Raw genomic sequence first — 23,245 nt, forward strand, 5'->3', positions numbered from 1 at the left:
GGTGTGGTAGGAAAAAGCAGTAAATGACCCGGCTCATCCTGCCCAGGTTGGCCCTATGACCAACCTGAAATCTTAGGGTCTCTAGTTTGGTCTCTGTCCCCCAGCCCTGACAGCCCCCTGGGCTGTTGTGATGTGACACTGTGATATCATGTCATACATAGCCATGTCTTGCTACAGAATCATTGGCCTGGACCTCAGTGCCTGGAGTTCCTTACATTCTGAACAACAATTAAGGGTATAATCCTGGGGATAGGGACCCAGGATACCGGAACAGGTCTCCAAGCAAATACATTTTTCTGGGGTAAGGCATTTTACTATTTTGAAGCACCAGGAAGTTTTACTGTCAGCCAGCCACACTCTTAACTGGCCCTGGAACCAAAGGCTTACATTTAAGAGATGACTGGGTAGGGGTCTATGTATATAACCATGAGACACTTAACGACAGGGATACAATCTAAAATATGTGTCATTATGCAATTTTGTCACTGAGCAAACATCATAGAGTGTACTTACACAAACCCAGATGGTATAGCCTACTGCACACCTAGGCATATAGCCTATTGTTCCTAGACTACAAACCTGTACAGCAGGTTACTATACCGAATACCATATGCAATTGTAACCCAATGGTGTTTGTGTATCTCAACCTAGAAAAGGCCAGTAAAAATACAGTATTATAATCTTATGGGTCCACAATTACATATGCAGTCCATTGTTGACTGAAGCATCGTTGTGCAGCACATGACTATAGTCTGCTGTCCTGAAAAGGTCAGAATGAAAAGTTATACTGAGATCTGACTATGTTCTTACAAACTCCCCTGCCTGACCCACTTCAGTTCATCAACAGGGCTAGATAGTAGTGCTCAGTAATCCAGTCTCCATTATCTGCAATAAAATTTTTTAACTTTATTTTTGTTTTATAAAGTAATGCTTACTCATTGTAGAAAATTTGGAACAAATATAAAAATGTGATGAAGGGAGAAAAGAAAAATCACCCACAATCTTAACAACCAGAGACAGTCACTGTTAACTTTTTGGCCTATTTCTGTCCAATCTTTTTTTCTTTGTCACAAGATTTAAAATTCCAAACTTGCTTCCCTCTGCCTAGCAGCAAGCTTCTGTCCTCCTCTTCCTCAGTCAGCCAGCTGGTGTATGCTCACAGAAGGCAAACTAATTGAATGTTCACCTAAGCAGAGCATAATTAGGAAGGAAAGTGCTGGCAAAAAAAGGCATCACTGCTTTCTGAAAGCTAAGTAATTGTGACTTTGGGATTATCTATGCTATGTTCCCTGGCTAATGGCAGGGTTACCTGAGAACTTCTTGTCCTGTTATTGGGCCGGGTGGGGACAGTAGGTTAAGGTGGGGAATTGGATGTTTTCGCAATGGCTGTGTTCAGATTCCATGTTCCCTGAAATGTGGAGGCCTGTGGATATGGGGTGGCCTCAGACAAGGATGCCCAGAGTGAGATCTCTGCATGCCTACCCTCCCTTCTTTCCCCTCCAGCAACTCCTCACTAAGCAGGACAGCCTGGACATCTACAATGAAAGGGATCTCTTCAAGACTGAGGAGCCCGCCACAGAGGAGGAAGAGGAGTCTGCTGGTGATGGAGAACGAACCTTGGATGGAGAGCTAGACCTGCTAGAGCAGGACCCTCTGGTGCCACCTCCACCCTCACAGGCACCCCTCTCTGCTGAGCGGGTGGCTTTTCCCAAGGGCCTGCCCTGGGCCCCAAAGGTCAGGTAGGTTTGATAGCATCAGGGACCCCTATGCTTCGGGGTTTCAGTCTCCAAAGGCCCAAGATGGGGTAGTCTATGTATTCAAGGCTCGTTAAGTTGGTCTGGCAGTCAGAACTCCTGGGTTTGAAATTCCTTCTGTTGATTGCTGCCTTTTTCCACTGCTCCAGTCCTCTGATTGGAGGGATAGGAGCCCGGAAAGTTTTTCTCTCTCAAAGTTTGCATTTCTTCCCTTCTCTGGGATTGGTCTTTCCACCATCCTCTCAGACAGAAGGACATTGAGCACTTCTTGGAGATGAGCAGGAACAAGTTCATCGGATTCACCCTGGGGCAGTAAGTGACTGAATGGCTGGAACTGGCTACAGAGTGGTTCCTAGGGGGCCAGAGGAGCAGGCAGCTTGGAATGAGGGATGATGCCTGGTGGTCATAATGTAACCTAGAGCCCCTAGGCCATGGACAACTCCCAGTGACTACTTTGGGTTCTTTCTATGGATTTTTTTTTTCCTTGAGTTTCTTCCACTTTTCCTCAAAGAACTTTTGTGTTTTTAGCCAACTGTAGGACTTTGAGCAACAAGTCATTTCTCTTTCGGGCTTAATTTTTTCCTGAGGTTGTTGGGTTAGATGGTTTTTATGGGCCCTTCCTGCTCTAATGGGCTAAAATTCTGTGAACAAGAGACATGGTCAGAACGGATCCAGTCTTCCCCCATTCCCCAGCCTCATGAATCCTTCCCACTGGCCTCTTGAAAATTGAGTCCTTATTAGTGGAGTTTCATAGTCAAGGTGTCATTGGGCTATATACCCTTTTAAGTAGGAACCTACCACTCCTACACCAAGTGAGTACCCAAAAGACTATAAAAATCTCCTGATTTCCAGAAACATTTCTGTGTACCATTATTATTTTTGTGTCCTGAAGCACTGATGTGGGACCTACGAGCTTGCAGAGGAAGGTCTAGGGTACTGGGGGTAGATGTTGTTGAAAGTAGCATGGTCTGTTGACTCTAGGGTGGTATTGGGGTATCAGTAGTTCTTCGTACTTTGGAAGCTTATGATCTGGTATGTCTGGCCTTTTACAGGGACACAGATACATTGGTTGGATTACCCAGGCCCATCCATGAGAGTGTGAAGACCCTAAAGCAGGTGACTGGGGTGGGCTCTCAGTCTTCGGGGATAGGGAGCCATCAAAGCAGGTCAGATTACCAGGCTCCTGGATACTGGGTGGGGCTTTTATACCAGACTCTTTCTGGACCTTCTGCATTCCTCCTGCAGTCCTTTGGCCAAATAGGAAAAATTAGGTCTCTCTTTACTTACTCAGTTTCCTATATTCAGGTAGATTTTTAAATTCTCCTTTCTTCCTCTCATTTCTTTTTCCTCTTCCCATTCTTCTCTCTCTCTTCCCATTCCTTGCTTCTTTTCCTTTCACTTCTCTCTCTCCGTAAGTCTACTAACTTCCAAAGGCCCAGGATTGAGTAGGAGCCTGCTCTATATCCATTGTATGCATGGAATCATCACTCCGTGCATACGTGCACACGCATCAAAATTCTCAGGGCAGTGGTCCAGGGGCAGGGGCCTGTTTCTGACTTCCCCTTGCACTTTGTTTGAAGATAAATGCTTAGGTATTTGCTGCTCTTCAGCAAATGTAGAAACAGAATTTTAAAAAAACACTGTGCACAAAGCACTTTGACTGGTGCTGATGATGCAGAGATGATTAAGACTCCTTCCTTGAAAGAGTTCATGTCTATGTGGGGTGACAAACCCATAAGCAGAACATTTCTTTGCTTTTGGGGAATTTAAGTAAGAGACTGGTACACATGTGAATGAGGCCCTCAGCCCTTGTTGATGTCTTCTTATCTTTGTCAGCACAAGTATATCTCCATCGCAGATGTGCAGATCAAGAATGAAGAGGAGCTGGAGAAGTGCCCTATGTCTTTGGTGAGCCAAGGAAGCCCTACACAGGAGAAGAGTAGAAGAAAACCTGTCTGCAGTGTTGTCACAGAGCATGTGTGCATGCATTCATTCAGCATATTAGGCTGTAACTGTGTTCCAGGCAAGACAAGGTCCCTACTTTCATGATATATTGAAGTTGGGGAAGAAAGATAAAAATAAAAAGTTAAGTAAACCAAACTATCAGAGAATGGTAAATACAATGAAGAAAATTTAAACAGGATGATATGAAAGAAGCATCAGTAGACTACTTAAGATTGGGCAGTTGGAGTAGGTAGACCTCTGAGAAGGTGACATTTAAGCCAAGATCTGAGGGACAGGGAGCCAGCCATAGGAGCATCAGAGGAAAGAGCATTCCAAACAGAGAGAACAGCCTTAGCAAGGGGAAAGCAGGCTTAGAGTGTCAGAGGTAGTGAAGGAAGGCTGTTGTGGCTAGAGCACAGGGCCGAGGGCTGGGATCCTAGAGATGGAGTCAGAGAGGTGGCCTGAGGCCACTTTGCCGAGGACCTGTAAGCAAAGGTAGAGAGCTTGAAGTTGACTCGCAGTCAAAGGGAAGGAAGCCTTTGGAGATTTGAAGCAGGGGAGTGATATGATCTGATTTATGTTTCTAAAAACATTAGCTTCTGTGTAAAGATTGGACCAGAAAAGCGTAGGCGCACTCTAGGGAGATTAGTTAGAAAACCCTTGAAATAGTCAAGGTGAGAGATGATGCCGACCTGGATTTGGAGATGTAGCTGACAAGACTTGCAGTGCATTTGGATGTGGATAGAGAGGCAAAGAAAGGAATCAAGAATAAGTACCATTTGCCAGGATGTGGGGGGAATATCAAGAGTTCTGTTTTGGTCATACTAAGTTTTAGATGCCCATTAGATACCCATATGGAGCTGCAAGCAATTGGAAATAAAGTCTAGAATTCTACAGAGAGGGCTGACTTTGAGAAATAAATTCGGGAGTTGTTTGTAACACTTATAGGCAGTGTTAAAGGCCGTAGAACTGGCTGAGATAACCCAGGGAGGGAGTAGAGACAAAGAAGAGAATGGAAGGCAGGACAAAGCCCTGGGGCACACCAGTATGTTGAGTGGGGGATGTGTCAGGAAAGGAGCCAGAAGAATATGAAAGACAGTGAAGTGGCTGGAAATCCAGGAGATTATGATATCATCATAAAAGCTAAGAAAGTCTTTCAAGAAAATAGGAGTGATCTGCTGGGTAAAATGCTACTAATAAGTGGCATTATGGTAAGAACTAAGGTGCCCATTGGATTTGGCAACATGAAGATAGTGACCTTGATAAGAGCAACTCTAAGTGAAGTAGTGGGACTGAAAGCCTAATTGGAGTGTATTGAAGGGAATGTCAGAAAAGGAGGTAGATGATATAAAAGTTTTGTGAAGAGGAGAGAAAGTGGATGGTAGCTGAAGGAGAATGTGAGGTCAAGGGGAGGATGTTTTATAGCTGAGAGATACTAGAGCATTTTTTGTTTCCTAAAATAAGTGATCCAAGAGAGGGGATAATTGCAGGACTGAGGCATTCAACAAAGCAAATGGGTGTGGGATCCTGAGCACAAGTAGGAGACTGGCCTTTGTTAGAAGCACAGGCGGTTCATCCTTCATGTCAAGAAGGAAGGAAGAAGACTCTTGGTAGATTTGGTGTTGAGAAGATGAGTGTGTGCCTGTCTGATTGCTTCTGTTTTCTCCATGAAGCGTGAGGCAGGGTCAGCAACTGTTTAGGGATGGTGGGCAAAGGAGTTGGTTTGAGGAGAGAGAAGATGGTATGAAATCAGCCTTTTGGAGAGCAGGAAGGCAAACATGCCAGGATTGCCAGGCTCTGTTGAATGTCCATTTAGGACTTACATCCATTTAAGCAGCAGATTAGTTGTGTGGGACAGAAGGAGGCTGGTTATTCTTCCCTGCCTCAGGGTCTCATGGCAGTGGCCCCTTGCCCTGTAATAGAGGGACCTTGTAGGAGGAAGGGAACTGCATTGGTCAAAGATGACAGTGGCCTGAGCAGCTTATTGGGTCCCTGAGACCCCAGCCTCCCCACTCTGATAAAAGGCTTAGTTAATGTCATCAACAGGGACAGAGATAGTTGTATATGAGGGAGCTGGTCAGAAAGAAGAAAGTGATGTAGGGGCTAATGGAGAGGGGAAGAAAATCATTTCCATCCACTTAAAAGCTTCTTTGCTAATATTCCTTCCTGTTTCTCCAGTCCATAGGTTACCCAACTTCCTTTTAAACCCACACTATTGAGCCACCTACCTCTCCTTCCAGGCTTACAGAACGTTCTAGAGTTTTCAGCCTCAGATCCACACCATAGGAAGTGCTTCTGTAGCATCTGTTCTAGTATCCCAGGTCCTGAAAGGTCATCCAGGCCAACCTGATGGTCCTATTGAAGAGAAAACTAGGACTCAGAAAAGGAATGTGACTTAACCAAGGTCACACAGTGAGTCATTAACACAGCTAGGGTAGAAACCTAGATCTGACTCCCAGCTTAGTGCTCTTTTCAGGTCACCCCTCACAACCAAGAAAAAAAAGCCTTTGGTCACCTGGAAAGTGGCATTGCCAAACCATGTATTTCTTGCCATAGGGGGAAGAGGTGGTACCAGAGACGCCATGTGAAATCCTCTACCAGGGAATGCTGTACAGCCTTCCGCAGTATATGGTAAGGAGATGGCTAGGCCAGAGCTACCCTTCTCTGCTGCAAGGAACAGACAGCTAAAAACCATTTCAAGTGGACCTGTCCAACACTTGAGCTTGTTTCCTGAGCCTTTGCCCCTTTGGCAAGGCATTCTGTGACACATGCAAATTCTGAGCTTTCCTCAGTGCTCCTCTGATGGTGCTGATCTCCCTAGTCCTTCTTTGGGAAGGGTGGGGAATAAGTTGGGGTCTCTACAGGATACACTGGGGACCCTCCTCCGAGATAAGTACTGTAGTCCCTCTGAGATCTGCTGTGGTCTGTCATGTCCTAGATAGCCTCAGGCTGGGAGTGGGGAAGATGCCAATGGTTCGGGTTAGAGGAAAGAAAAGAGTGGGAGAAGTTGGGTTTATGCCGCCCACCTTATTTCTACACACTGTCCCTCCCACTCTGTTCCTTCCATCTTCCCCTTTGAAAAGAACAGTCTTTTTTTTTTTTTTTTTTTTTTTGAAGTGGAGTCTCACTCTGTCGCCCAGGCTGGAGTGCAGTGGCACGATCTCGGCCCACTGCAACCTTCACCTCCCAGGTTCAAGTGATTCTCCTGCCTCAGCCTCCCGAATAGCTGGGATTACAGGCACATGCCACCACGCCAGCTAATTTTTGTATTTTTAGTAGAGATGGAGTTTTACCATGTTGGCCAGGCTGATCTTGAACTTCCAACCTCAAGTGATCTGCCTGTCTCGGCCTCCAAAAGTGCTGGGATTACAGACATCAGCCACCATGCCAGGCCCTGGAAAGAACAGTCTTGAAGCATAACAGCCAATGCACTCCCTCTGGCTTTCTCCTTAGCCTCACAGGCAGGCCTGTCAGGACTGGGCACCTGTTTGCTTTTCTGGACGCTGGGGAGATATGGTCATTGAGGGAAGAACTTACAGAATGGCTTTAAAACACTTTTTATAGGGCGGTTAGGGTGTGGAAGAATCACTTCCTTGCTGAGTGGGTTTGACAGTGGTGAATTTCTTTATTTTCTACTTCCCAGATCGCTCTGCTTAAGATTCTGCTGGCTGCAGCTCCCACCTCCAAGGCTAAGACAGACTCTATCAATATCCTGGCAGATGTCCTACCTGAGGAGATGCCGTGAGTGCTTCAACGGGGGCAGCTGCTGGATACTAGCTGTCTTATCTGCAGGCTCTCTCTAGTCCCCACTCACCTTGTTAACACTTATAGAGATTGTCTCCAAAGAGATCTCCCCGTCTCTGCCCACCAGTACCCCCTTTCCCCTACAGGGCTTTCTGCTTGGCTCTTTTTAGCTCAGAACTCTGGATCTGGAGGGTGACACCAGTGCCAGCGACTGGCTGCCCAGGTATTTGGGTGAACATTGCCAAGGGATGAGCTTGCCAAAAGAGAGACGGAAACAAAGAGATCAGTGGAGCATTTCTTCAGATAGGCTCATAAGTGGGAACTCTGGAGGTTTCCCTGGCACAGAAGTTCAAGTTTCCCAAGTTCTGGCTCTCTTGTGTATATTGTATCAGACCCAAATACCTGGATCCCTACAGGGCTCCCTTTAAGGCCACTCTCTGCGCTAATACCTTCTCTCCCCATTGTAGCATCACTGTTCTCCAGAGCATGAAGCTGGGCATCGATGTGAACAGGCACAAGGAGATTATTGTAAAGAGTATCTCTACCCTGCTTCTGCTACTTCTCAAACACTTCAAACTCAACCATATCTACCAGGTGAGCAGCTAGGAGCACTTCTCCACAGGTCTTGGGTGTTTGTCAGGCCCTATCTCTCAAAGGAAGGATGCAAAGTCCCTTTTAATCCTGATGAGCATCTTTCAGTCTTTTCTTTGTCCTCCCTCAGGGAATTTGGCCACCCATTGCATGAGCTTGAGGTAGGGTTATGGAGTGGGAACTGTCCTAGAAAGGTGCAGATGTCTGTGTCCCTTGTAAGTTATCCCAGAGTTGTGGGTAGGAATCTCTAGCTTCTCAGGAATATGCCCAGCCAGTTTTTAAATAATGCAAGAGAGAATGTAAGCATTTCACAAAAATGGGGGGGGGAGTATGTTGACCATAGTTTTCTATATGTGAAGCACTTTTCCAACATTTGAGATATAATTCTGAGAATAGGGCACAGTTCTGGCTCTTCAGGGCCTTGAAATCTTATAAAGGATACAGATATATAAGTAGCCAATTATAGAGATAAGTGCACTGATACTGATAAGCACTGGTTGCTATGGAAACACCTAATCCAGCTTGAGGTGGAGAAGAAATGACTCCTAACCTGAGTCCTAAAAAAACAGATGTTAGCCAGGATATGGGAATTGTTAGGGAAGGAGGACAGGAGGCATTTCAAGCAGAAAAGCTAATATGCAAAAGTCCAGAGGGGGAAGAGAGAGAGCAAAGTACCTTTAAAAACCGTAATTAAATGTTGCTGGAGTTCTTCCTGGGGCGGGGAAAGATGGGCATGGTCTGGTGACACAGGAAGCTGGAGGAATCGGCAAGGAGCAAATCATAATCTATATGCTAACACACAATTACTGAGCACCTATCCTGTGCCCAGCACCCTGTTAAGTTTGTCTAGGCCCTCATTTAATTCTCTCCACCCTATGGAGTAGTCTTATTTAATACCTCTTTTATACATGATGAAATCGAAGCTAAGAAAAATTAAGAAGCTGCTTTCCCGTAAAACATTGTTTGCCATGCTAAGGAGTTTGGACTTGGTTTCATGGGCATTGCCAAGATATAGGGACAAGATGGGGACAGCAAATGGATGCTCCTGTCTGTGAGGAGACCACAGGGAAAAAAGGAATGCTTCTCATTTTTGCCCAGAGGCTCTACCCCATTTTCCTCCTAAGAAGTCAGAATCAAGCTTGCTGGTAGAAGAGCAGGTCCTCAGAGTACAGAGAGGCTTCTGCAGGGTCTATGTCCATGGCCCTATCAACCAGGGTATTTTTCCACTTTCATACATTTGAAGACATCTTTGGGTATGTTTCATTGCCCTGAGTGCTCCCACTTTTGCCAGTGTTTGCTGAGCAGCAGCAGGGCTGGGAGGAGTAGTGGTAGGTAGGAGATAGTGTTTCTAGTGGAAAGAGAACAGAGAACTGTAGATGTGTGTTTACTTCTGCTTTTCTTGGTGGGAAGTATGTGGATTCACAGCCAGACAGGTGGATGGCTTGATGGGCCATGCCAGTGTGTGTCAGTGAATCCTGAAGGGCCACAGGCACATCTCAAACTGAAAAAAGTTTTCCATCAGATGATACTGGATATGTGTTGGCTCTTTTGTCTGGGGCTTTGGAAAATACCCTGGATTTTACAAATAAAATAAATAACTTTCCAGGGAGAAAATATTGAACAGAAGAGAGAAGTAGTCTTGGCATAAACTGACTCCACTGCTCTAACTACATACCCAGGGCCATTAGGCAGCTTAGCTTGCTGCTTGGCTACTTGTTGGTGATCAGAGAGCTGAGGATTTAAAACACCATAGTTCTCTGCTTTTTCAACCCCATTTCTATACTAGAATACTAGGTTCTGGATCTGGAGATAAACTGTGTTTGACACTCCTTAGTGTATCATGGGTAACATAACCCCCATGACACTGCTCTTATGGCCACCTGTCCCACTAGGTTGTCCTATATACAAACCACATCTGGATTTGGGAGAGCAGAATGGAGTCTCCACATTCTGGTATTAAGCCTATCAAAGACACCTTAGACTTCTCAATGCAGTATCTGTTGGCTGAAGGGCTCTTGTTCATTCATTTATTAAAATATTTACTAATATTCTTTCCCCCTTTCCCCCGTACTCCAAGCGGCCAGTATACTTACTGATATTCTAAATACTAAGGATAATATGGTATACCAGACATACTGGAGCTGGAGCCCAGTGCTCCATTTGGTTATTATGTGCTGTCACCATCCTGACTGAATGATGCCAGCAGTTGCCAAGAGTAAGCTGCAGCTGTCCCTGCTATATCAATCACAGTTGAAACATTATGAGCCAGAGGTTTGGCATGGAAAACGACTCCCTCGGGGAGCCTTCCTTTCCTGTTGGGCTTAGGAACAAATCTCACAGCAATTCTTTCTATGTATTGGAGTGGGATTTTATTTTCTGGCTTCTTTGTTTTGTGCTTGTGACATATACTGCAGATTATCCCCCTCCATGTAGGATGGGCTGGCTGAAGATGATTCTTCCCATTTCCCAGACAGGAAGACTGATAACACAAGTGGATAGTAGATATTCTCAGGAATGGATATTAGATTTGTATTTCCTCTCTTTTTTTCAAACATACTTTCCATTCTCCTCCAAATAAGCAGCCCTTTCTGCTTTGATTTTTAATTCAGTTTGAATATGTATCGCAACATTTGGTATTTGCCAACTGCATCCCCTTGATCCTGAAGTTCTTCAATCAAAATATCTTGTCATACATCACTGCCAAAAACAGGTATGAACTCTGGACAGGTTTATTTCAAGGGGCTATTTTGGGGTGGTTGAGAAAATTACATCATCTCGGAGCCTTTCAGTTTTCCTGGTGTCCCTAGTCCCTCCTGTCTTAGAGCTGTCACTGTTAAATTCAATTTCCTTGAAGAGTTAGCTGATGGAGTGTATAGTTTGCCTTCTTTAGGGAAGTATTTGTATTTTAATAGTTTTAAACACTGAAAAATGTCATGACTTAAAGAAATGAAGTGGCAATGATGAATTTTTAGCTCTGTGTCAGGTGGATCCAGGGGTTGTTTTTTGTGAAACAACCTGCTTGTCTGGCCAGGCCTTATTTTAGTATAAATCATAAGTTGGAGCAATTGGAACAGTTATGCTGTTTCATAAACTGTAATGCATTATACAAAATTTGTAACTGAAGTTACATAATAGAATTTACTGAGGTACATCAATTTGTAGTTTAAAAAAATAAGGTATTTCACATTCATTATTTAATCTCCTCAGCAATGCTAAGAGTTGTTATAAGTTTTATTCTCATTTTTCCAATTAGGAAACAAATTCAGAGATATTAACAAAATTAACATGCTGGTGAGACCCCTTAAGTAAGCATCAGAGGCAGGATCAGAACACAGGCTTCCCTGTGAATACAAATTGCTTTCCATTCCTCCAGCCAAGCAGGGACTTGGGGATTACAGAGTAGATCCTTGTTCCTTAATATTCTGCTTTCACAAGAACTGGAAATATGTTAATCAGTAGAGTTTACCAGAGGCAAAATTCCTAAAGTAGAAGTAAGAGGGCTAATCTCATACTTGGGGTGACTAGAGATATTGCCACACTAGTTTGTCAGTACTGCCTGAAATTCCACCATGGAGAAGGAGCCTACTTATATGTAGCTTAAAACACACACACACCCTATGGAGCCTGAAGTCATGAGACCTGGATTCGTGACCTGGATCTGCCACTTACTAGTTATGTAATCTCAAGCAAGAAACTGTTTCTCTGAACCACAGTATTTTCATCTTTAAAATAAGGATAGCTTTTCTGACTATATCATAGAACTTTTATAAGCATTAGTTAATATTGGTATATGTAAGATTGCTTTAAACACTTTCCCTTTGGGGTAAGCATTGGAGGATGGGTTTTTCCTAACAATACGGAGACCTGTGCACTGGCCCCTTTAAAACTGGCACTTCAGATGTGCTACTTGAGTTACCAGGGAAAATGAAAGTACAGGTCAGGCTGTGTCAGGGCCACAACTGCATGCAGGCACCTCTGTGTATCAGTCAACACTCTTGGTTAAAAGTAACCAAAACTAGCTGGACTACACTCATGCAGAATAGTGACTTTGTCAGAATGAAATGACATGTGTCATCCTGAGGAACCTAGGACAGCAATGCAGCTCTGGACCTCAGGGTTGGCCTGTAGTGTGGGGAGCCCAGAAAGCCTTTCATGTCTATCTGTAAGACACCAGGCCTCTGTATTTCCACTCCAGTTTCCTCTCTCACTGACAAATTTATCAGTCTGCATTGTTTGCTTCTCAGGCCGCATAGTGAAATATGTCTATATGAGCTAAACATGCCCCACCTCAGAGACTGAATTGACTCTCCAATCCCTATTCCAGATTCCCTGGGTTAGAGGTTCACTCCTAGATCAACTGTGGCTAGGGGAGTGGTATACAGAAACTGCATGTTCCTTCTGCACCCATGGACCTAGAATGGGAGGTACAGACAATTCAATAGATGTCCATTTGGTTCAGTTTGGAGTTGGAAGAGTGGTAGCAACAGACTACACCTTTTGCTAAGGTTGGCCTGAACAAGATGATCCTCTTATGCACCACCTGTAGGTTTTACTTTTGAATGATCTCTGAGAACTTGGAGATCACAGCTCATTATTGCAGAATTTTCTCATGGCTCTTAACAATCTAGATGTTCTAGATACTTGTAAATTAATTTTATGCCCCCTTAGGATAGATTTCAATTCACTAAGAGAATGGAACAAATCCATCTTTGATTTCCCACCCCCATTTCCTGGTCACCGGCACCTACTTTGCCATAGGGCTTTGTCAGTGGGAGGTGGGTGGATAGGTGGATGGGCCAGCCAAGAATGTTCATCCTAATGGAGCAGTACAGAACTGGCAACCCTGGGAAAATCCAATAGAGTGAATCAAGATGATGAACAACATTACAGGTAGTTTGACACTGCCCTCTCCCAAGCTGACCCTTCTCCCCTCCTACCCTGGTCCCCCAGGTTATCTTTGTCTGAGTTTCTTGGACAAAGGTAAACATTTCTGGCCAAATAAATTGTTGCCTTTTACTTGTATAGAAGTTTTGACTTTTAAAATGTAGAGACAGGTTCATTATAGCAGTGTGAACTTGCCGTCGTCAAAGCCACTGCTTTGCCAACATCCTTTATCCATTTCCAGCTGCACTGGTTCAGATAGGTTGGTGTTCAAAACCTCATGGAACATCAGAACCAGAAGGGGCATTAGAGATTAGCTAGTCCAGATTCTGTATTGTGTCAGTGAAGAAGGGAGAAGAGGAAAGAGAGAGCTGTCATTTATTTTGTAACTATGTCCTTGTCATAATGCAATGCCTTATTTCCCCTCCTAACTCATGCCTGCTTCCCTGGGCTCACTACAGAGCTGTAGCTTGCAGTCCCCCACTGTCAGCTATTACCATTCTTGAGTTACTAGATTAGCCTTTCTATAGGAAGCTGCCCCTGTCTCAAGCTTCCTTTAGGAGTGGCTTCTGTAATCATTCCCCAGAGCTCCCAGCTTTCAGAAAGATCTGGTGAGAGACACAGGAGGATCATTTCATCCTCCCATCCTCAGATTGTTATCCAGTGGGATGGGTTTGGGCAGTGTCTGTGGGAGCAGTTATATTCACACATACAGTTAAATGCAGAAACACAAATGCACTCAAGTTTACGTGTTCCTTTAAAGAAGCAAGGAGTGCTAAGAAAAGAAGCTCTCTTTCTGCTTTCTTTTGCATCTACCAGATGGGGGCCAGCCTCAAAGAACTCATTGGTTCCTCTCATGACAGGAAAGGAGACTGGAGCTAGAGTTGCCTGGCACCAGAGCCCTCATTTCAGCTGAGGTCACTAAGCAATTTGGGAAATGGATAGGGGCTGCTGGAGAGAAATAACTCCTGCCCTTTTCAGATACAGCCAATTCCTGCTGTTGCCATTTACCTAAAGCCTGTCCTTATCTCTGCATCTTACAGCATCTCAGTCCTGGATTATCCTTGCTGTACCATCCAGGATTTGCCGGAGCTTACTACTGAAAGTCTGGTAAGCAGATGGGGATTTGGTAGCCTTTGAAATTGCTAGGTAGCACAGGTTGGCATTTGCTCTTTCATTTCTTCTCCAACCCCTTAATGCCCTGGTTTGAGAGTCTCAGATCAATGAAGGTATATTGGCAAGAGCAGAGATGCAGCAGGGGTTTAGAGTTGCTGACCCAGTTGAGAAAGATCTGGAAAAGTTTAGCGTAGCATTTTTCAGAGAAGAGGAAACAGCCAGTGAAAAACACTAAGGAGGAAAAGGAATTTAGAAACATAATGGGACCGAAATTGAGCGTGAATATCTATGCTAAATGCAGGACAATCTCTTCTGGTCTAGCACAAATAATTATCTGTCTTCTTTCTGCTGTGCTACAGGGAGTTCACTTCTTATTTTCATATAGGTTATAAAACCTAGCAATGTGTACTTGAGAAAATACTTTGTCTAAGTCTCTCGGAGGCAAAAGTCTATATAGCCACAAAAGGATAGCCCAGAAAGTTTCTCATCTTGAAAACAGCTCTAGGCAAATCAGAAAAGTCACTCACAGTTATTCTTAATTCCATGAAACTGACTGAACAACAGCCATACTGAAGATGAGGTATATACCTCATCATGTATTGCCACAGCTCCTTAGATAAGCCACAATCCATACCTCCAGCCTGTTGCATTGTAATTATGCATTTGTGTCTGTTTCTTAATTTGACTGTAGAATCCTTGAAGGAAGAGGTAGTATAATCATTTTTATATCCTTAGAGTCTAGCACTTTGTCTGGTACATTGAAGAGCTCAATAAATGTCAAATGATTGAATCATGGCACGCACCAATGGTTACTACAACCCTTTGTCCTCCAATTGTAATTCCTGCAAAATGTTGAGTCAGAAAAGTATATTATGCAAAAATAGAATGACAATCTCTGTGGTACAGGTTTTATAGAACCATGGGATTCTTGGCTGGAGGGGACTTAAGAGCCATTTGATCCAACCCCCTTATTTCAAAGATGAGAAACCTGAAGGCCCAGTGAATGAAGTGACTTGTCATGGTTTACTCCTCATAGGTGACAGAGCCTGAATCAGACATGAGTCAAAAGACCCATGTCCTGAGACACCAACCTAGCACCCTTTTTTACCACTGGGATAGAGAGATTCCCTGGTCTTATTTAGATGTGGCCTCAGCAGCCAAAGAAGTTGGAAGCTTTTTATTCCTACAGAGAAGTAATAAACTGTCTAACCCTCTCTATGTTATTTATGATGCTATTCAGTCTTTTTTCAAATTTTTTATTAAAAAAAATTTTTTTTTTACCCACACTACAGAGATGTAGCTATTAAATCGTTAAAACAACTCTATGAGGTTAGTATTACTATTTTATAGATGGAGAAGTTAAATAGCTACCAGTTGAAAGTGGAAGTCAGGGTAGAGAGACATGCATCCCCTGCCATTCAGAGTTGGAATGAAGAATACACTTTCCACAGAAACACTGGTACACAGTAGCATTAAAATTCTGCTATTAGTAGGGCATTTCAGAAGATAAAGTCAACTTTTATGGCCTGAATTTATTTCTTCCTATAATGTGTTTTTTATTTTCAGTTCCAACCCCATTGGTTCATATATAGGAATTGATAGGAACCACACTTTCACATCTCTCCCAATTGACCTTTGGGATATGTGCATAAAATTACTGAAACGAAGTGAACATAATAATTTATTATGTTTTCTAAGAAGACTTTAGTATTATTCAGAGTGAAAGCATGTATTTATTCTTCCTGAAAAATAGTCATGCTAAGTATTTTACTCCTTTCTGTGAAGCAATAGTGGCACCTGGTGGTTTCATTTAGTAACCACAGACTTTTTGTTTTGCTTGAATTTTGAATGAGCCCAGTCATGGGCTGCAATAACTAGTGAGTCTATTCCACATAGGTCCTCAGTATGGTTTATCTAAACTGGTGACTTCTATGCTCAGAAAAACACTAATGTTCATATGAGTAAGATATATCTGTTTTTTTCAGGCTTAACAAATTGCAAGCACAGAAAATGTACTGGCTATTTGAATATATAGAATTTTCTTTTCTTTTTCTTTTTTTTTTTTTTTTTTTTTTGAGACAGAGTCTTGTGCCGTCACCCAGGCTGGAATGCAGTGGTGTGATCTCAGCTCACTGAAACCTCTGCCTCATGAGTCCAAGTGATTTTCCTGCCTCAGCCTTCTGAGTAGCGGGGACTACAGGCACGTGCCACCATGCCCAGCTAATTTTTGTATTTTTAGTAGAGACAGGCTTTCATCATGTTGGCCAGGCTGGTCTCGAACTCCTGGTCTCATGATCCGCCTGCCTCAGCCTCCCAAAGTGCTGGGATTATAGGCATGAGCCACCACGAATGGCTATAGGATTTTCTTTAAGTAACTTTTGAAGTTTTTTTCCTGATATTAAAATAAATGTATGTATTGCAGAAAACTGGAGAAACAGAAAAGTATGAGGAAGAAAAATACTCTTATGCCACCTACATATAGCCACTGTTAATATTTTGCTGCAATTATATATATATTCACTCATATATAACCACATTAACAAAACTAAGACTTTATACATAGATGTTTCACTTGACAGCAAAATTTAAATGTTCACAATATCATTTTATTAAACATTCTAGAGGACAATTTTTTTCTTTCTTTTTTGAAGACAGGGTCTTGCTTTGTCACCCAGGCTGGAGTGCAGTGCACTCGGCCTGAAGCACGGCCCATCGCAGCCTCAAGCTCCTGGGCTGAAGTGATCCTCCCACCTTCCCAAGTAGCTGGGTGTAGGTGGGACCACAGACATGCCACCATGCCAGGCTAATTTTTGTATTTTTTGTAGAGATAGGGTCTTTGTGTTGCCCAAGCTGATCTTGAACTCCTGGGCTCAAGTAATCTGCCCTCCTTGGCCTCCCAAATTGCTGGGATTACAGGTGTCAGCCACCATGCCCAGCTGAGGACATAATTTTAATTTTTTTAAATTTTTTATTTATTTTTTATTTTTATTTACTTATTTTTTTTGAGATGGAGTCTCGCTCTGTCGGCCAGGCTGGAGTGCAGTGGCGCCATCTTGGCTCACTGCAACCTCTGCCTCCCGGGTTCAAGCGATTCTTCTGCCTCAGCCTTCCGAGTAGCTGGGATTACAGGCACATGCCACCATGCCTGGCTAATTTTTTGTATTTTTAGTAGAGACAGTGTTGTACTGTGTTAGCCAGGATGGTCTCAATTTCCTGACCTGGTGATCCGCCCACCTCAGCCTCCCAAAGTGTTGGAATTACAGGCGTGAGCCACTGCACGCAGCCCAGGACATAATTTTTAATAGTTACACATAATATTCCACTATTTAGTTTCAAAAAAGATTCTTTGCTGTTGACATTTATTTATGTTTTCCTTGTGTAACTCCAAAACAAACATCCTTGCATGCAAATCTTTAATTTTTTTTTTTTGAGACAGGGTCTCGAAGTTGCTCAGGCTTGAGTGCAGTGGTGTGATCACAGCTCACTGCAGTCTTGACCTCCCAGGGTCAAATGATCCTTCCACCTCAGCCACCCAAGTAGCTAGGACTACAGGCACATGCCACTATGCTTGGCTAATTTTTAAATTTAAAAAAATTTTTTTTAGAGATAAAATCTCCCTAGAGACAGAATCTCCCTTTTTGCCCAGACTGGTCTCAAATTCTTGGGCTTAGTGATCCTCCTGCCTTGGCCTCTCAAAGTGCTGGGATTACAGGTGTGAGCCACAATGCCCAGCTGCACATGAATCTTTGATTATTTCCTTTAGATTCCTAGAAGTGGAATTATTGGGCTGAAGTAGTCTCTTTTTTTGAGACAGTCGCCCAGACTGGAGTGCAGTGGCGCAATCTCTGCTCACTGCAGCCTCCACCTCCCAGGTTCAAGCGATTCTCCTGCCTCAACCTCCCAAGTAGCTGGGATTACAGGTGTGTGCCATTACTGCCCAGCTAATTTTTGTATTTTTTAGTGGAAGCAGAGTTTCACCATGTTGGCCAGGCTGGTCTTGAACTCCTGACCACAAATGATCCACCTGCCTCAGCCTCCCAAAGTGCTGGGATTATAGGCCTGAGCCACCGCTGGGCTGAGGTAGTCTTGATTTATATTTTTTCAGTTTTCTGAATTTGAGCTGAATTCATTTCAACTTTATATGAAACTCTAAACAGCATGATGAACATGAAATAAAGGTGAGCTAATGGCATATCAATTTCTGAAGTATTCCTATTTTGTCAAACTAATTAGCTCTTAGATAGGCCATCCTCACCAATATACTAAGTAGTTTCCCCTCCCACCTGGTACAGGAAGTTTAAAAATTTGTGTGTCTCCAAATGTCGGTATTCATATTCAATCCACTAAGCTAGGAAAAAATTGAAATAAAATTCCAAACTTAAATGAAGGATGGTGAACGTATGATTATGTGGAAGTTAAGTGTGGTCTTTGAAAGGAGGTTGCTGGAGAAGGCAGTGGATGTGGGCTCAGTATGTATTTTGCAATGCTTAGCATCTGAATGGTTGTTGAGAGCAGTGGTATGAAATGTAGACTGTGCAAGGAAATGCTTTGGGGGATGGAAAATATTAAATATTTTATATGTATTATATTGATATCTTTTTTTATTTTTTATTTTTATTGATCATTCTTGGGTGTTTCTCGCAGAGGGGGATTTGGCAGGGTCACAGGACAACAGTGGAGGGAAGGTCAGCAGACAAACAAGTGAACAAAGGTCTCTGGTTTTCCTAGGCAGAGGACCCTGGGGCCTTCCGCAGTGTTTGTATCCCTGGGTACTTGAGATTAGGGAGTGGTGATGACTCTTTTTTTTCTTTTTATTTTTTTTTATTGATCATTCTTGGGTGTTTCTCGCATAGGGGGATTTGGCAGGGTCATAGGACAATAGTGGAGGGAAGTTCAGCAGATAAACAAGTGAACAAAGGTCTCTGGTTTTCCTAGGCAGAGGACCCTGCGGCCTACCGCAGTGTTTGTGTCCCTGGGTACTTGAGATTAGGGAGTGGTGATGACTCTTAACGAGCATGCTGCCTTCAAGCATCTGTTTAACAAAGCACATCTTGCACTGCCCTTAATCCATTTAACCCTGAATGGACACAGCACATGTTTCAGAGAGCACCGGGTTGGGGGCAAGGTCATAGATTAACAGCATCCCAAGGCAGAAGAATTTCTCCTAGTACAGAACAAAATGGAGTCTCCCGTGCCCACCTCCTTCTACACAGACACAGCAACAATCTGATTTCCCCATCTTTTCCCCACATTTCCCCGCCTCTGTTGGACAAAACCGCCATCGTCATCATGGCCCGCTCCCAATGAGCTGTTGGGTACACCTCCCAGAGGGGGTGGCGGCCGGGCAGAGGGGCTCCCTACTTCCCAGAAGGGGCGGCCGGGCAGAGGCGCCCCCCTCCTCCCAGACGGGACGGCTGGCCGGGCGGGGGCTGGCCCCCACCTCTCTCCCGGACGGGGCGGCTGGCCGGGCGGGGGCTGCCCCCCACCTCCCTCCCGGACGGGGCGGCTGGCCGGGCGGGGGCTGCCCCCCACCTCCCTCCCGGGTGGGGCGGCTGGCCGGGCGGGGGCTGCCCCCCACCTCCCTCCCGGGTGGGGCGGCTGGCCGGGCGGGGGCTGCCCCCCACCTCCCTCCCTGGCAGGGCAGCTGCCGGGCGGAGACGCTCCTCACTTCCCAGATGCCGCGGCTGCCGGGCGGAGGGGCTCCTCACTTCTCAGACGGGGCGGCTGCCGGGCAGAGGGGCTCCTCACTTCTCAGACGGGGCGGCGGGGCAGAGACGCTCCTCACTTCCTAGACAGGATGGCGGCCGGGAAGAGGCGCTCCTCACTTCCCAGACTGGGCAGCCGGTCAGAGGGGCTCCTCACATCCCAGACGATGGGCGGCCGGGCAGAGACGCTCTTCACTTCCCAGACGGGGTGGCGGCCGGGCAGAGGCTGCAATCTCGGCACTTTGGGAGGCCAAGGCAGGCGGCTGGGAGGTGGAGGTTGTAGCTAGCCGAGATCACGCCACTGCACTCCAGCCTGGGCAACATTGAGCACTGAGTGAACGAGACTCCGTCTGCAATCCCGGCACCTCGGGAGGCCGAGGCTGGCAGATCACTCGCGGTTAGGAGCTGGAGACCAGCCCGGCCAACACAGCGAAACCCCGTCTCCACCAAAAAAATACAAAAACCAGTCAGGCGTGGCGGCGCACGCCTGCAATCGCAGGCACTCCGCAGGCTGAGGCAGGAGAATCAGGCAGGGAGGTTGCAGTGAGCAGAGATGGCAGCAGTACAGTCCAGCTTCGGCTCGGCATCAGAGGGAGACCATGGAAAGAGAGGGAGAGGGAGACCGTGGGGAGAGGGAGAAGGGGAGGGAGAGGGAGACCGTGGGGAGAGGGGGAGGGGAAGGGAGAGGGAGAGGGAGACCGTGGGGAGAGGGAGAGGGAGAGGGCTATTGATATCTTTTTTACTTTCCGTACTTATGAGTACATTCCTACAATGTTATTTAAAACTATGCATTTATGAGTAAACATACATGTATTTCAGAGATATACTGTAAACATACCATAAAGTATATATCCACTTTCCATGAGGTATTTATACAAAGGAAGGACCATGGATAAAATTTTTTTAGCATTATATCAATTTTCCTGTTGGTCACTATTTCTATAATGGGTTCTTGGGGAGATTAGAATCTCCAGGATGATTTTTCAAACTCACATACCCAGGTATGTTAGTGCCCCTTACTGGGGCACTTGTAGTTTGTTAAAGTTTCCCAAACAATCTTGAAATTTTTTTTTCTCCTTCCTCCTTATCCACTTATTTCACTTGAGAACCATTACTCTCTTTTAAACTATCCAGATCTATGTCCTTAATCTAGCAGTAATTTATCAAAAACCCATATGATAAGAGAATTATTCTATAATGGTGTTGGTAAAGAAAATCTAAAATAGAAAAAACATGCCGACAATTGATTGGCTAATGAGGTGGGTGATGCCAGATGCAAGACTGCTGAGCCTACCACAGGAGCAAGAGAGAAGCCATGCATTCCATCTCAAGGCATCTGTGAGCCCATGTAGACACCATGAGCAAAGCTCACCCTCCCGAGTTGAAAAAATTTATAGACAAGAAGTTATCATTGAAATTAAATGGTGGCAGACATGTCCAAGGAATATTGTGGGGATTTGATCCCTTAATGAATCTTGTGATAGATAAATGTGTGGAGATGGCAACCAGCGGGCAACAGAAGAATATTGGAATGGTGGTGATACGAAGAAATAGTATCATCATGTTAGAAACCTTGGAACGAGAATAAATAATGGCTGTTCAGCAGAGAAATTCCACGTCCCCTCTCCAAAGAGCCTGTTTTACTATGATGTAAAAATTAGGTCATGTACATTTTTATATTGGACTTTTTATATTAAAAACTTTTTGTTAGGCCGGGCACAGTGGCTCACGCCTATAATCCTAGCACTTTGGGAGGCCGAGGCAGGTGGATCACCTGAAGTCAGGAGTTCAAGACCAGCCTGGCCAACATGGTGAAACCCCATCTCTACTAAAAATACAAAAATTAGCTGGGTGTGGTGGCGGGCACCTGTAATCCCAGCTACTTGGGAGGCTGAGGCAGGAGAATCGCTTGAACCTGGGAGGCAGAGGTTGCAGTGAGTGGAGATCGCGCCATTGCACTCCAACCTGGGCAACAGGAGGGAAACTCTGTCTCAAAAAAAAAAAAAAAAAATTGTTAGATAAACTTTTGTAATAGTCAAAACAAGAAAATCTAAAATAAAAATAGGATTTCATTTTCAGTTATGTGAACCATAATACAGAAATGAATCAAAAGAATCATTTATCAAGTAATAGTTATTACCATGAATTTGAAATCAGTTAAGTATTAAGACCTAGCAATTTTTTTTTTTTTCAGACAGAGTCTCACCCTGTCACCCAGGCTAGAGTGCAGTGGTGTCATCTTGGCTCACTGCAACCTACCCTCCAGGCTCAAGTGATCCTCCCACCTCAGCCTCCCAAGCAGCTGGGACTAGAGGCACATGTCACCACGCCCGGCTAATTTTTTATATTTTTTGTAGAGACAAGGTCTTACTATATTGCCCAGGCAATTTTTAAATTTTCTGTAGAAACAACGTGTCACTACGTTGCCCAGGCTTGTTTCAAATCCCTGGGCTCAAGCAATCCTCCTGCCTTGACCTCCCAAAGTGCTGGGATTACAGGTGCGAGCCACCATGCCTGGCCAGCATAAGTTTTTGTAATAGTTTCAAATAAATGCAGGGCTAACATGCCATGGAAAGCCTGAAGCACAGAGCAGATAAATAGACTAGTTGGTAGTATGGAAAAGACGAACAAACCTGACTTTGCCACTTACAACTATAAGGGATCTTGAGCAGATTTCCTGTAGGCTATAGAAATTTCATCTATAAAAGAAGGAAGGTTGGGTCATTAGATAAGCATCCAACTTGCCTTGGACTATAAAATTCCTCTAGATTCATTATAAAATAACCAAGTTAATATTAATAATTTTGATTTATCAGTGCAGAACTCATTTTTCACATAGGGACTTCAGTAAGCTGTTGAGGAGGTTTGAGATATAGTATTAGATCTCACCCTTAGTAGCCCTTCTTTAAAGGTTCAATCTGATCATAGGCTGACTAGATTCAGTCAAATGCTCCCATTTAAAGCAGGAAACCTCACTGTTTTTTGTTTTTGTTTTTCCTGGAAACGATTATTTTCTTCTGGTTTGAAGTGCGAATTATGGTAGGACCGAAGAATGTGCTTTTCCACCATTGAGTCTTCAAGAAGCTCGGAAAGCTGGGGATCCAACTAAATTTCCTCTGAATTGCCTTCTGCGTGCAGGATTCCAGAAGTGCAGCTAGAAGGTGAACAGTAAACAAAGAGTCTTCAAATTGACTGAGTACTTGTGATTGGGTGCTTATCATGTGACCTTGTGCAAGCCCCTTCCCCTTTCTGGGCCCCAGTTTTTGTTTCTGTGGATGACAGAATTGGGACTAGAGCAACTACATTCCTTCTGGTGCTCACATTCTAACCAATATGATTTCCTCAATCCAAAAGGAAGAAATGCTCCATTCTTCCCTTAGTCATCTGAATTAATTATCTACATAATTGGCATAGCCTAGATTTTATTTGGCTTGGCTCACTCAGCTGGGTTATGGATGGATCTTTGAGAATAGAGCCCTCATAGTGCCTTGGAGATACTCTGAAAGGGTA

At 44.3% G+C, this 23,245-nt stretch overlaps 2 protein-coding genes across 3 annotated transcripts in view; both read left to right on the plus strand.

Moving 5' to 3' along the window:
- The window catches only part of STRIP2 (striatin interacting protein 2), a 58,179-nt gene that overhangs the window by 22,171 nt on the left and 12,763 nt on the right, over positions 1-23,245 (plus strand). For both annotated transcript variants that reach the window (XM_034964972.2, XM_003813489.3), the window contains 9 exons: positions 1,504-1,739; positions 2,001-2,066; positions 2,807-2,870; positions 3,591-3,662; positions 6,255-6,329; positions 7,342-7,439; positions 7,910-8,036; positions 10,643-10,743; positions 13,958-14,024. In XM_034964972.2, the coding sequence (XP_034820863.1) occupies positions 1,504-1,739; positions 2,001-2,066; positions 2,807-2,870; positions 3,591-3,662; positions 6,255-6,329; positions 7,342-7,439; positions 7,910-8,036; positions 10,643-10,743; positions 13,958-14,024 (906 nt within the window). The remainder of the gene's footprint in view (positions 1-1,503; positions 1,740-2,000; positions 2,067-2,806; positions 2,871-3,590; positions 3,663-6,254; positions 6,330-7,341; positions 7,440-7,909; positions 8,037-10,642; positions 10,744-13,957; positions 14,025-23,245) is intronic.
- LOC117981113 (small nuclear ribonucleoprotein G-like) lies at positions 21,031-22,726 on the plus strand. Its single transcript, XM_063606386.1, has one exon. It carries the CDS (start codon positions 21,093-21,095, stop codon positions 21,321-21,323), a length of 231 nt encoding a protein of 76 aa, XP_063462456.1. The 5' UTR covers positions 21,031-21,092; the 3' UTR covers positions 21,324-22,726.

Source organism: Pan paniscus, chromosome 6 (genome assembly GCF_029289425.2).
Source record: "Pan paniscus chromosome 6, NHGRI_mPanPan1-v2.0_pri, whole genome shotgun sequence".
Classification (NCBI taxonomy): domain Eukaryota; kingdom Metazoa; phylum Chordata; class Mammalia; order Primates; family Hominidae; genus Pan; species Pan paniscus.